The sequence below is a fragment of the Phyllostomus discolor genome, chromosome 13, assembly GCF_004126475.2.
Source record: "Phyllostomus discolor isolate MPI-MPIP mPhyDis1 chromosome 13, mPhyDis1.pri.v3, whole genome shotgun sequence".
Taxonomy (NCBI): Eukaryota; Metazoa; Chordata; class Mammalia; order Chiroptera; family Phyllostomidae; genus Phyllostomus; species Phyllostomus discolor.
The window spans coordinates 75,675,864-75,690,862 of record NC_040915.2 but is presented as its reverse complement, the minus strand read 5'-3'; the positions used below and the strand labels follow the sequence as shown (position 1 = coordinate 75,690,862).

General features: G+C 45.3%; 1 protein-coding gene and 1 non-coding gene across 3 annotated transcripts in view; one reads left to right on the top strand and one right to left on the bottom strand.

The window, feature by feature from the left end:
* The window catches only part of SORL1 (sortilin related receptor 1), a 157,053-nt gene that overhangs the window by 42,716 nt on the left and 99,338 nt on the right, over positions 1–14,999 (top strand). For both annotated transcript variants that reach the window (XM_028527464.2, XM_036013859.1), the window contains exons 7-8: positions 9,705–9,806; positions 10,798–10,967. In XM_028527464.2, the coding sequence (XP_028383265.1) occupies positions 9,705–9,806; positions 10,798–10,967 (272 nt within the window). The remainder of the gene's footprint in view (positions 1–9,704; positions 9,807–10,797; positions 10,968–14,999) is intronic.
* On the bottom strand, positions 12,462–12,564 carry LOC114510460. Its single transcript, XR_003685642.1, has one exon. It is a non-coding gene; the product is annotated as a U6 spliceosomal RNA (small nuclear RNA).

Genomic DNA, 14,999 nt, shown 5'->3' with positions numbered 1-14,999 from the left:
AGCTGAGTGGTAAAGGGATCCCGAAAACCACATGGTTAGCCTCTGCATGGCTGGCGCACCTGGGTTTAAACCCCCTGCAGGAATCTTCCTCTGAAACCCCATTTCTGACTCCTCCCACAATCTGCCACACCTGCCAGCACTCCCATATTTTTCCAGCCTTTCTTAGCTGCCATAGTAAGTCTGGGCAGGCATGGCCCTGTGGCATGGAGCGAACTGTCTCCAAGCTCTCATGCAGGTGCAATAACTGGGGGGGAGTTGCCTCCCAGTTATGTCATGGGCCCAAGTCGCTCCCATTTCCCTGGCTCAAAGCATGGCCAATGCTACTTAACGTATCTATGAAGCTAGTCAGCTGATATAAATATATAAAATGACCGTTTTTTGCAGTTATTTGCAAAACTGTTGATATGCAAAATAATTGTTAATGGCCCTGCTCCATGTGTCCCATCCCCCAGTTCGGACTTGTAGGGTGGTATCCTGTATTTTTATATTTCCTGGACACCCCGAGTTCTGGACCACGTTTCAAATCCTTCATTTGGGGGGGGTCCTGGCTGCACCCCGTTACACTAGGGGCTGCAAGCCGGCTGACCGAGTGGACCTCAAGGCCTGTGTGGCCGCTCTGCTTCCCATCACTGCTAACCTGAGGGACAGAAATGAGATGTCCTGTTTCCCTCCAGGTTCTCATTTATGTGACTGGCAGCTGGCCAGGAAGAAGCAGGTCAATCTTGGTGGAGTTCTAGGGCATAGAGAGGCCCAGCCCAGTAGGGAAACCAGGGTGGGAGCCTGGAATGAGGAGAGAAGACGCAGGGGCTTGAGACCGGGGGTTCCCCATGGCATACCAGGGGAAGTGGTTTTTTCAACCACTTTCTTCTGCCAGGCTGGGGCCTTGAGTCGCTCCCTGGATGTCCCATTGAGCCTTGTCTGTCAGTTTATTTTTCTTTCTCACACACACGCACAGACCAGCAGAAGAACCTCTTGACCTCCAGGTGGGCAGGTGTGAGCTCCTGCACCATCTTGAAACCAGAAAAAAACCCTGGCATTTGTGCTGCCTGTCACATATGAAACCCAATAAGCAGAGACAGGGATTGAATCTTTATGGGTGCTTTATTCAGAGGGCCGGCTATCTAAGAAGATGGTCTGTTCATATGGCCCTAACAGACCGTCTTAAATTCCATTTTAAAATGGCCCTTTTTATAAGGAGAATAAAGTGTAGGTAGGGGTTGGGGATTCAGTGAAAAGCTAATTGGATTAAAAAAACTGTAGCTTCTGGCCCTGGGTGGTGGCCTTTAGCTGTGTCCTGGGTGGTGGACATCTCACCCTGGAGCACAATGGCTCAGACACCATCTTGCTTGCAGTCCTGCTGAGGCACAAAGGTGGAACTGCTTGTGGTCTCCTGGAGTCAGGGTGGGTCATACCTTCAGTTCCTGGAACAATAGCTTTTATCTGCATTGATTGCTAAGCTTATTAGCTATTACTTAAACTAAAATTTTCCAACTCTATCAATCTCTGAGTTTTCAGGGTTCATAGGTCTTTTCTATTTTAGTTTCTTGGGTCTAAATTTTTTGGTATGATTTTATTCTTTTCTTTCCTCCGTCCCTTCCTTCATTCCTCCATTCTGAAAGGAGGGAGATGAGATGGAGAGAGAGGGAAGAGAGAGAAACATTGTAGTTCCACTTATTGATGCATTCATTGGTTGAGTCTTATATGTGTGTGTGCTCTGACCAGGGATTGAACCCACAACCTTAGTGCACTGGAATGCTGCTCTAACCAGCTGAACTACCTGGCCAGGGCTATTTTTAATTTCTGAATTTTAAGGCACAGGGCTGATTCCCAGATTTGTCCTGACTGAGTCAGGGATGTCATGGAGAGCAGTTGTACATTTCTCTTAACTCTGTTATTTCTAGCTCTCACAACTGAGGACTAAGTTATGTGACAGGTGGAGCTTTCTGTGCCCTCCATTTTTACCTGACAGCTGTGCCTGTGTCTTGGATGTAGCTGAGGTGCAGAGAGCCCGTGGTTGGTCCTTGCTGTCCTTGGCCGTGGTAGGTCAGGCACAGTGTCCGTAGTGGGCATGACCGACGCAGTCCCCAGCATGGTGCGCAGTGCATGGTACATGGCCGATGTGCAGTGGAGTTAAATGGATGTCACCTTTGCCCGCCTAATTTAGAAAGCGTTGGTTAGCAGGTTTTGGGGAGGTTGAGAGGTTATAAACATGGCACACTCTCAACTCTCTGTGCGGCTGACTTATTTATGGCAGAACTGGAGTTACGTGTTGGCCTCTTCCCTCAGCACCTGCACGGGCCTCCAGACCCTAAGGCAAGCTGGGCCAGCCCCTGGCGCTCGTGCTCAGATGTGGTCTCAGGAGCACCTGCAGCCACGTTGCACATGTGCACTTCTTACAGAGGTAGGCTGCAGGGCCCCAGTGCATTTTTTCCCCTGCGCATTCCCAGGATGCCTAAGATTTTTCCAAATTTGAGAAACTGTTCTCTGAGGTCTTCTATATGCAGAAGCTTCTAATAATAGTCAATTATATTACCAAGGAAACATTTCTCAATGGATGGATGAGAAGAGAAGAAACCCAGCTGGCAGTGGATAAAATGGGTGTTTTCTTCCTGCTCATTACGTGCGTTAGGCTAGTCAGACATAAGGACAAATAAACGTTGGCCTCGTCGGCTCAGCTGATCAGTAGGAGTGTTTAGGCCTGCAGTTATGACTGACTTCTTTTCTGGGCCCTCAGGCTGTCTGGATTTAGGGAAATTGGAATGACTTTAATATTAAGTGGATTCGAATCAAACTAGGGCAGTCCAGGAACTACTTGTAGAACAGGGAAAATTGGTTTTGGGTGGTTCTCTCTGTGCTGTTTCCATCTCCGTGAATAATGAGGTTGTCTGCCAGCCGGGTCTGTGGGACGATTCTGGACCGGAGCCCGTACCCGAGTGTTCCGGACTCTGTGGTGCCCACTGGCCTGGCTTCCAGGTCAAATGTTCTTGTGGTCCGATGCGCTTTCATTTTTTTAACCCAAGTTTCATTTTTATTCCTTGTTTTTTTGACATGACATTCCTCTGTCTTAACAGTCCCTGTCATGACGATGGGGCCACAAGAATGAGGACACGCCCTTGTGTGCAGTGGCAGCTGAGAGGCTCTCTGCCCTCTGTGGCCTCACGGCCAGTGTGTGCCTGAACTCCAGGCTTGGACTTCCCCTTGCACCGGTGTTCACCTGCAGGCAAGCGCCTGGTGCGTGGGCTTTGTGGAGTGTCCGCCCTGTCTGATAGGCTGCAGCTGCCCCCGGCCTGACTCAGACACTGTTCTGGAGCAGCGGCCAGCAAACTGCGGCCCCGCACTTGTTGGTCATGCTTCCTGGAAACAGCCGTCCACACTGGTGTGCGTGAGGTTTGTCACTGCTCTCACGTGTCGGTGGCTGAACTGAATAGTTCCACAGAGGCAGGATGGCTCAGACCCTTACAGAGAAACATCTCCAACCCTTGTGGAGGCAGGATTCTGACCCTGCCAGTCAGCACTAGGGAGCCCAAACCCTCAGAGGTGTTGTTCCTGAGAGAGGCCAGTTGCAGGCCTCCAGGCCACACCTGCAGCATATTCAGAAATTTCTCTTGCTGGCCGCTCATCTCCTGAGAGAGCTTGTTGGCACTTTCACGATTTTAACCAGTCAACCACTGGTTTTACTGTTGAAAACCAATTTCTAACCTGAATTTTGCTAATGTAAAGTCTAATGTTAATAGAGAAAATAGAAGAGCTTAATTGCCTCAGGACTGTGAGCTTCGACATGAGAAGTTAGCTGACCACAACTGGTGTGTTAATTTTAGGATAACTGACCAGAACCAGCTGTTGACAAATTATTTTAATTATGGTGTTACTTAAGTATATGCAAATGTCAAACTAGATATAATCACCTGCTGCTTATAACTCATGTACAATTATAAACCCAAACATATTTACAGATTAAAAGTAAAATGATAAAAGCAATACATTCAAAATTAATTTTTATAACACTTGTATTGAGATACAATTCATATCCCATAAAATTCACCCTTTTAAAGTGTACAGCTCATGGTTTGTAGTGCATTTGTAAGCTTGTGTAGTGCTCATCACTCCCTGATCCCAGAACATTGTCTTCACCCTCAAAGCAGACCCCAGACCCATTAGCATTGCTTCTCACTCCTGCCTCCCAGCCCTGAGCAGCCACGGACCCAGTTTCTTCTGCCCTGTGGATTGGCTTACTCTGGACATTTTATGTACAGGGAGCCATAGCATATGTGACCCTTTGTGACTATTTTCTTTTGAAGTATGATGTTTTAGAGTTTCCTATATGTTGTAGTGTGAATCCTCAGTTAATGCTTTTAAGTTCACTGCTTCTTTCTTCTGCCAGTTCAGATCTCTTGTTGAACCTCTCTGGTGGATTTTTCTTTTGAGTTATTGTACTTTTTTCAACTGAAGAATTTGTTTGTTTTTCAGTAATTTCTATCTTCATTGTTTTTTTCTACTTGGTGATACAGGGTTCTCATGCTCCCCTTTAATTCCTGAGACATGATTTCCGTTAGCACTTTGAGCACATTATCACAGAAGACTTACAATTTCTGTGTGAGGCCAGTGCTCGGCCTTGCTCAGGCATTGTGTATGATGACTGTGTGTGTGTACTTTGCTGCTTGCTTGTCTTATTTTTGTTGTTGAAAACTGTACATTTTAAATGATGCATTGTAACAACTTCTCATGTCAGAGTACCCCTTCCCAAGACATTTTCTTGTTGCTTTTTGTTATTGTTATTGTTGTTGCCTTTTTTGTTTTGTGAGTTTTCTGCATTGGTTTTGTAAAGTTTCTATTCTTAGTTGTGTATGGCTCCTGAAATGTTTGATGGTGTAGCATAATGTAACTTCTGTAAACTCTCGGAACGTATGTCCTGCAGCCTTTGCAGAGGGCCCCTGGGAAGCCTGCAGCTCTGCTAGTGTAGAGCTATGGGTCCTTAGCCAGCCGGAGAAATCAGAAAAAAATGGCTCTTGCTGGTCCCTTCGTGAGTACGCTCGAAGCCACATACACCTGACCTTGTGGATGCCTTCATCCCCAGGTTTCCCTTTTGTGTGTTTTAGTTATCCCCCTGTGAACTCCAGGGTGGTCCTGCTTCTCCAGCCATTGGGAAGTTAAACATTCATCAGTTGTTGAGGTTTTCCGAAAATGCCCTGGCTACGGCTCTGTCCATACAGTGAGTTAAATCAGGTTATGTTAGGAGGAGAGCTGAGACTGCAGCTTTCAAGTAAGCGCCCCCCTCCCCCATGCAGCTCACTCTGGCTCTAAGCAGCTCACTCTGTTTCTAAACACGTGCTGCCCTGCCCTCTCTGGCAGCTGCTGGTGGCTGTCCCCACACCCACTGCCCCTGCCTGAGGCGTTGTGGGCCCCCTGGCTTTTGGAGTGAGGGAGGAGGGGTGGGCTGGGGAGTGGCGCTGCGGGCCTGGCTCTTCCTTCTCAGCCCCCTTGATGCTCTTGAATCAGTGCTTTGTGGGTTTTTACAAGCCTTTATTTAATTTTTAAAAATCTGAACAAGTTGAGCTTGAGAATTTTTGTCAAATATTCTTGCTACTGTAACAGATGAGTGAATTTTCAGAATTCTTTGCTCTGCCATTCTAGAAGTGCTTCCAATTAACATTAACATTGCAAACTTTTTATGATGGACATTTAAAAATCTACATAAAAGAGCAGTTTATATTGACCTGGCCTCCCAGTTAGGCCTCAATATCATCAACTTTGGCTAATCTTTTTGCAGTTGTCTACCCACTTTTTTTTCCTGGAATATTTTAAAGCAAATTCCAGATATATCATTGTCTCCATAAAGCCTTTAGTACAGACAACACTGATGTGGAGGGTGATGTTTTGCTGAGACTGGGTTAGGGCTTCAGCGCAGAGAGGGTGGTGAGCGCCGCAGCCCGCACGGGCGCCTGTGGACGGCCCCTCAGCTCCCCCTCATCCCGCCAGCTTTCCCTCAGCAGCATTCAGCTACAAGTGTCCTGTGACGTCCTTTGGTCTTCGCTTGGCAATATGTATCATTTATTTAGTTTCTTTCTGCTCCTTGGTCTCTCATTTCTTTTTGCTATTGATATAATGTGAAACATATATCAATATGAATCTGAATCAATATCAATCTGAATCTGAAATTCAGATTATTCCAGTACTTATATTAACTTATTTTTACTCATCAGCAATGAACATGCTAAATGAAAAAAGACTATCATAAATTACTAGGCCCCCTAATATTGGCATATGAAACAAAACATTCAAAATGCTGCCAGATGCTGGTGAAGTTGTGTGTGCTGGTATTAACTGGCATGCCTTTGAGAAAGGCATTTTTATTGTCTGTCAAAACTGAACATTTTGACCTAGGAATTCTAAGACTATCCCACAGATATCCCTGTGTCGTTCTCAAAGAGGCGATACGCACGAGTGTGTTCATCGAAGAGTGCTTCTGGAAATGACCTAAACGCCCACCAGTAGCTGTGAAACGAAGGCTGCGGTGCACTGTTGACGAAAAAGTTAAGTAGTACAACAGTCAGTCTGCTGTTCATGAACAAAATTGAGAGGCACAACAGCGTTTCTGTCATGACCCGTCTGCACATAGAACATGGGGCCTCGCGTGTCACTGGCGTTGTGTGAGGCCGCAGCACACGCTGGCAGAGAAAGTGCCTAAGCAGTCAGTGCCTCCCGAGGGAGGCTGTCTGGGGTGGTGCTGGTGTCCCGGGGACCCCGAGCTCCCAAGCATCTGTCTTTCTGCTCTGCCATCCGCACGGATGATTTCCAGTCTCAAGGTTCTCTCGTGGCCCGAGACCTCTTCGAGGCTTTACTGGAGTTAGGAAGGACACAGACAGAAAGGCCGAAGCAGCATCCTTTCCAGCTTCTTCACTCCCTTATTTAAGCAGCCTTCCAAGAAACCAACACAACACTTGTGTTAATTAGTACTTAGTCACATGACCACATGTACTTGCCCAAAAGGAAGAGAACCCTCGTCTTTTTAAAATTTTTTTTTAATTTTAAGATTATTTATTTATTTATTTTTAGAGAGGGAAGGGAGGGAGAAGGGGAGAGAGAGAGAAACATCAATGTGTGGTTGCTGGGGGCCATGGCTTGCAACCCAGGCATGTGCCCTGACTGGGAATCAAACCTGCGATGCTTTGGTCCTCATCTTTTTTTTAAATGTATTTTTCTATTACGGTTGACATCCAGTAGTGTTTATATTAGTTTCAGGTGCACATCATAGTGATTAGACAATGATAAAATTTACAGAGTGTTCCCCTGATATTTCTAGTACCTGCCTGGCCCCATAGGTAGTTATTTCAATATTGTTGACTATATTCCCTGTGCTCTGGTCTGCATTCCTGTGACTGATTTGTAACTGCCAATTTGTACTTCTTAATCCCTCCACCTTTTCACTTAGCTCCCCAACCTTCCCCCACTTTGGGAACCATCAGTTGGGAGAACCTCAGTCTTTTAGAATACGGAGTAGGGTGCAGAACTTCTGCATTTTACCTTACACCTGTCTGCCCATTGGATGCTTTCACGAGCATACTTTGTTTTTACAGTAAGTGTAAAGAACAACTCAACAACAACAAAACCCATGGCTTAGTAACAAAAAATGTTAGGGCCTTATAATACATCTTAAATCAATAGTGTGGCACACTTGTTAATATTTTTCTTAGTGGCAGTAAAATATTATAATAACTCTTTAGGAATATGCTGTGTGAACCTGACTTTTCCAGGTTGAGGAGTAATATCCAGAAGAAAGTGGGATGGATTTGCTTCGAGGGCTTTTTGACCTGTGTATTCTGTGGTTGATTGGCAGTTGTGGAGTGGAGCTGGCCTTATGCACAACCTCGGCGCTAAGGCCTCCCCGCCACAGGTGCTCGGCACCAGGAACGAACGATGGGCCTGGGGCCCACTGAGAGCAGCGGCTCCTTTCTAAGATGTAACTGTGGCAGGAAGTAGTGAAAAAATACGGAGCATAAACATGTGCATGTCATTGGCATCTGTGTGTTCATGTAAATTCGTAAGGGTTCATATAGGGCGACTTAAACTAATTATCTGACTTTTATATGCAGCTATTTCACTAGCTTAAGAAGAGATTTTGGAATGTATACATATTTTGTTGCAAACTAATTTTTTGTTCAGGTAATGCATTTTACATTTTTTAAGATTTGGTTTATTTGTTTTTAGAGAGAGGGGAAAGAAGGGAGAAAGTGTGAGAGAGAAACATTGATCATTTGCCTCTTGCACATCCCCAGCTGGGGACCTGGCCAGCAACCCACACATGTGCCCTGACTGGGAATCCAACTGGCAACCTTTTGTTCCATAGGCCAGCACTCAGTCCTCTGGGGCATACCAGTGGGGGCTGCATTTTACATTTTTAATAGGTCCATTATTTCCTGTGGTCCCATACTGAGTACAGACTATGAACATGGTTTTCAGGGTGGCATTTTGGAAGAGCAGTCTTTTATATTTATCACCTGGCTTCTTTAAAACATACTACTTTTAACCATTTGTTCAGTGTTAGTTTGAATACACATACACACGCATTGCTCAAATGAACCAAAAATAACTTTGTGTTTATCAGTTTGCTCTTCACATAGTACTTACTGGGCATATATGAGCATAGGGTATTCAGTTGTTGTTCCTTGCTCTATAGGAATTTAAAATCCATAATAAACAGTAGTGAATAGTCAAGGAAAAATGAAGCCAAAACAACTCCTTCTGGCAGGGACCCAGCATTCCAGTATGTATCATAGTCACGTGTGTGGCTCTGTCTGTGTGAGGCTATGTCTCCCTCCTTGAATTGCAAAGCCACATGGAGCCTTTATAGTGCTCCTTGCCCTTTTTTCAGATTGTTGACCCTTTTGGGAATCTGGTAAAAGGTGTAGACCCTCCCTAGCAAAATGAACAGGTGCATCTATACAAAAAATGTGTGTATGTGTCTGCAGTGTTCCTGGACCATGTAAACCCATCCAGAGAGAAGCCCCAACCCAAGTCAGCTCCTCATTTTGTAGGTACATAGAGACCTAGAGAGATGTAGTTATTTTCTGTTACTCTAGTGCTTTTATATACATTTTGAAGATTCTGGTCATGGTGAAATGTCTGTAAGATGCAATGTGATGTGGTCAACATGCTGTGGAATACTCTATATACCAAAGAAAACATATTCTAGCAAAAGATGTTAATGAGAAATCTTAGAAGACTGAAAAATTGAATAAATGAAAATTCCCTCAATTCTTGGTACAAATGGAAACCTTGTTCCTCCAGTGCTCTTCTCATCTGACAACAGGAATAGAGTGGAGAAGAGAGTCTGTTGTATGTGCCAGGTGTGTGGGGTTTGGGGGCTCCAGGCTCCACCCCACCCGTCTCTTCAGCCTTGTAACACAGTCCTCTCCTTTTTGCTCTCTGACGAAGCTTTGGCAGCCTCCACCCCCTTTCCCAAGTCCACGTTCTCTTATCGTACCATTGCCCTTCCTCCGCATCTCATACCAGGGAGTCTAGGGTGAAAAGCACTGCAATCCCAGCTGGCCAGTGACAGCAGAGGTTACAAAGCCTGTATTTGCAGTCACATTCCCTCCTTCGTGTTTTAAGTACAGTCAGGGGGTGTGACTTTTCTGTTTCCTCTCGCTCTTATATGGAGTGGTTACAATGTGGCACAATTGGATTTTCCTCCTCTTCCTTGGCAGCATCTCCCGGGCAGTCAGCAGCCACCTTCCGTGCAGCTCTGGGTCTCCTTTGGCCGGAAGCCCATGCGAGCAGCCCAGTTTGTCACAAGACACCCAATTAATGTAAGTGGGGTTTGTTGGGGGGTGGGAAGAAGTGTCATTGTTCCCATGTGGAAGTCTGGAAAAGGTACTGTGGGGATGTCCTGCCGGGTGGGTATTTGACTAGGCTTCCTGCAGTCACTTTCCAGAACGGTCCCCAGAAAGAGCCATGTGCTGTGGGCATCATGGTCCGTTTTTTTCTCCCAGTGTTTGAGGTGGGGCTGGATGGGAGCTTTTGCTCATTCCAAGCAGGAGAGGATTGGCAGCAAGGTTTAGAGGAGGAGCCGGCACTGAAGGGCAGTGGCACTTACTTAAGTGCTGCCATGCCCCCACACCTGTAATGGTCAGACAAGGCATAGGACCTGGGTCCTGCCCTTCAGACATAGGCAGGTTGGAGAGACCGAGCGCTCCACAGAAGAGGGAGCTGCGTGCAGTCTAGTGCAGCCTGTGTGGTGTATGGAGATGGACGGGAAAGATCCATGTGGGCTGGGCCATCAGCAAAGTGGCCCCAGGAGGAGGAGCACCTGAAGGCTGGACACAGCGGCTGGTGTGGTGGGAGGCGAGTAGCTTGGAGGAGTTGTGATAGAGAACGCTCTTGTCAGTCCTACGGTTTCTACGGGCTCACCTTCCTGTAGTCACTCACTGTGGAGAAAAAGGAAAGGAGATTCATACTAAATCTTATGGGAAAAAGATGGAGACATTATTGACTAAAAGGAGGTTTTTAGGTCGTTTATGGAGTTCAGTGGCCTATTCGTATTTGGTGCCCCATTTTCCAGTGCGGGCCCTGTTCCAGCTGCAGAGCAGCCGCAGGGTCCCCGAGGGACAGTTGGCCCGGTTTCTGCACTGAGGCTGGGGGAATGTCGTGTTCAGTGGTCATCAGGCCACATCCCCCCCAACCCCCCACCCCCACCCTGGGGCACCGGGATGGCATTACTTTGGTGAAAGCAAATACAGGGAAAGCTCGCAGGACAGATGCACTTTTTGGCTGATGTATTTTTCATTTTTTCTCCCCAAGGAATATTACATCGCAGATGCCTCCGAGGACCAGGTGTTTGTATGTGTCAGTCGTAGTGACAACCGCACCGACCTGTACATCTCGGAGGTGGAGGGCCTGAAGTTCTCCCTGTCCTTGGAGAACGTCCTCTATTACAGCCCAGGAGGGACGGGAAGCGACACCCTGGTGAGGTGAGCAGCTCAGGAAGCCCTCTTGCTTTTTTACTTATTTATCTTTATCTTCATTTTAATTTTTATCATTTACTTTCTTTATTGTTAGTATCAAGACCATTATACAGACCCCTCTTCCCCTGTTAGCCCTGTTCCCTCTGGCCTTCACCATGACCCCAGCCTCTGGGGGTTGGCTGTCAGCAGTAGCTGTATGTTTACACTCATTTGGGGCTGTTTCAGAAACTGCATTCCTGGCTCCTGGTCACAGGGAGGTCAGCTGAACTGGGTTGGTGTGGCTGGGGCGTGAGGATTTTGAAAAGCTCCCTAGGTGATTTTTATTTGATGCTAAGGCTGAGCTCTGCATCTCTAGATGACATTTAGCATCTCAACACTGTCCTCCTCTCACTTGGGCTCATTTGATTCGCTTGTCTCATTTTTTGTGCAAGGAATTATTCTGTGTCTATGGAAAGGCACCAGCGACATCAGTCCTTTATCAGTAAACCACATGGTTAGTTGATTGTTCTGCACTAATGGGTGTTCTCTGGGCTGTGAAAGGTTCTATGGTTTGGGAAAGGGATCACTGCCATGAATGCGGGGTGGCACTGTGATTCCTTGGTACTACTTAGTTCACTTTTTCTCATTTGCTCTGTGACGAGCCAGACTTTGGGGAGGTGTCCAATTGTGGGTAGGATCAGTCTCTGCTCTCTGAAGGCATCATCTGGTGAGGCTGACTGTCCTTTCCGGTGAGGCCTGGCCCACAGCCATGCCACCAGGTCTGAGGGATGCCACTGCAGCCCACGGCCTCTCCTCAGTCTGGCAGTGCATTCAGGCAGCAGTCTGTTCAGCACATGGGCTGCTGCTCTGTGCCAGACCTGTTCCTGGGGCAGCAGTGAACAAGGTCCCTTTTCTGTGGAGTTTGGTCCTGATTGGGAGGAGACAGAATGTGGACAAATATGTCATCTTCTGGGTCATGGTGAGTGCTGAGAGCACAGGAGGACTGGTTTCTGAGGTGTCACACTCTGACACCTGATCAGGGAGGATTGCTTCAGGAGGGCCACACTTTGCAGGTGCCTGGCTGGCACAAGGGAGGGAGCCGTACGAAAGCTGCAAGTGAAGGCAGCAGCAGGCCCATTGGCTCCAGCATGGACTTTGTCGGCTTGTTGTAGGAGCAGTGAAGAGGCTGGGGTGGAGCAGAAACCTGCAGGAGGAGAGAGTCGCAAAGACGGGGTGCCCGAGAGCAGGCCGCTGGCTGTTTAGGGCCTTAAAGGGCATGGAAGCAACTTAATTTTTTACTCTTAGTGGGATAGAGGGTTTGACCAGAAGATGGAGATTATTTGATTTAACCTATTGCATTTTTTATCATTAAAAAATTGTAATTTGCATTATATAAAGAAAAGTACATTCAACATAAATGGACAATATTATAATTTTAAGTGAGCCCCATGTGAGTTTTTATTTTTAATTAAATATTTTACTTTCAATTGAATTTTTTATTTAAAAAATTTTAAATGACAGAAAAACGTGAGATGCTTCACAAATGTGTGTGTCCCTTAGCGCAGGGGCCATGTTAATCTCCACATCGTTTCCACTTCAGTCCACGTGCTGCTGAAGTGAGCGCGTGACTTATCTGTTCAAAAGTCTTCCTCAAGGTTGCATGGAATCAGATGATGGGAGAGGACAAGAGTGCAAGCTGGACAAGAGCAGTGAAAGTTTGCAGAAATCCAAGCCAGTGGAGGTGGATGTTGGCCGGACCCAGGGCAGTGGCTGATGATAGAATTAGTCAAATTCTGACCATTTGCTAATAGACTTGCTGACTCGCTGGATGAGAGAAGGAGCAGTCGAGAGACCGCTGCTGCTGGGCCTGAGCAGCTGGTGGAATAATAGCTGTGTACCGAGTCGGGGGGGGGCGGGGGCTGCAGGTGTGTGCATGTGTGTGCATATGTGTGTGTGTGCGTGTGGTTGGAGGGGAAGATTAAGAAATTGGGTTTGGACTTCCTGGATTGGAAACGCTGTTAGATATTCAAGTGGAGGGCTTTTCAGATGGTCTCTCACCGTGCTTTTCCATTCCTGTTTCTTTTCTTTCAGATGTGCTTTTTAAACAATGTTAAAAGTTTGTTTCAATAACAGTTGATATTCACTATTATATTAGTTTTAGGTGTACAGAATAGCAGTTAACACTTATAGAACTAATGAAGTGATCCTGCTGATAACTCTAATACCCATCCCATAACATACAGAGCTATTACAATATTATTGACTATATTCCATACGCTATACTTTACACAACTTCTGCTTTGTACTTCCTAATCCCTTTGACCTTTTTTACCCAACCATCAACTCACCTCAGTCTGGTAACCGTGGGTTTGTTCTCTGTAGTTACGACTTTGTTTCTGTTTTGTTTGTTCATTTATTTTGTTATTTAGATTCCACATACAAGTCAAATTATATGGTATTTGTCTTTCTCTGTCTGACTTATTTCACTGAGCCTAATATCCAGTAAATCAATCCATGCTGTTGCAAATGGTAAGATTGTGTTTTTTTTTATGGGCCAGTAATATTCCATTGTATATATGTATCACAACTTTTTTAATGATCTACCAATAGACACACATATTACTTCCATATCTTGGCTGTTGTAAATAAGGCTGCATTAAACATAGGAATGCATGTGTCTTTTCAAATTGGTGTTTCGGATTTCTTCAGATAAATACTCAGAAGTAGGATTGTTTGGTCATATGGTAGTTCTATTTTTATTTTTTGATTTATTGATTTTAGAGAGAGAGGAAGGAGGAGAGGAGAGAGAGAGAGAGAGACATTGGTCTGTCATTCTGCCTACTATTGATGCATTCATTGGTTGATTCTTGTAGGTGCCCTTACCAGGGATCAAACCTGCAACTTTGGCATATCACGATGATGCTCTAACCAACTGAGTAACCTGGCCAAGGCTATTTTTAATTTTTTGAGAAACCACTATACTGTTTCATAGTAAATATACCAATTTGCAATCCCACCAACAATGCACAGGGATTCCACATCCTTACTAGCACTTGTTTGTTGATTTATTGATGATAGCCATTCTGATAGGTGTGAGGTGCTATCTCATTGTGATTTCAATTTGCATTTCTCTGATGATTAGTGTTGTTGAGCATCTTTTCATATGTCTATTGGTCATCTTTGTGTCCTCTTTGGAGAAGTGTCTATTCAGGTCCTCTGCCAACCTTTTAATAGCATTGTTTATTTTTTTGGCGTTGTTTTATGAGTTCTTTATATATTTTGGATATTAGCTCCTTATTGTCTTTAACCTTTGGCATTTTAGTTATGATGTGTGTTGATGTGGGCCTCCTTAGGTTCATCCTGTTTGGGACTCTCTGTGCTACTTGAACTTGTATGTTTATTTCCTTCATCAGGTTAGGGAAGTTTTCTTTCCTTATATCTTGAAACAGAGACTCTCTCTGAGCTTCCTGGACTCCCTAGAAGTCTGTTTCATTTGCCAGATTAGGAAATTTCTCCTTCATTATTTGCTCACATAAGTTTTCCATTTCTTGCTCTTCCTCTTATCCTTCTGGCACCGCTATGATTTGGGTGTTTGAATGTTTAAAGTTGTCCCAGAGGTTGCTAAGCCTCTCCTCATATTTTTTAAATTCTAGTTTCTTCATTCTGTTCTGGTTGAATATTTATTTCTTCCTTCTGTTCCAAGTCTTTGATTTGAGTCCTGGTTTCCTTTCCTTCACCTGTTGGTTCCCTGTATATTTTTCTTTATTTCACTTTGTATATCTTTCACTTCTTATTTTATTTTGTGACCATATTCAGTCATTTCTGTGAGCATCCTGATTACTACTGATTTGAACTCTGCCTCCTATAGGTTGGCTATTGCATCATTGCTTAGTTTCTTTGTCTGGAGTTTTGATCTATTTTTCCATTTGGGCCATATGTCTTTGTCAGTGCACCTGTTATGTAGTAAGGGGTGGAGCCTTAGGTATTCACCAGGGCAGGGTAACCCACTTAGTTGCGTTGTGGTGCTGTATGTGGGGGAGGGGTCAGAAAGGGAACAAT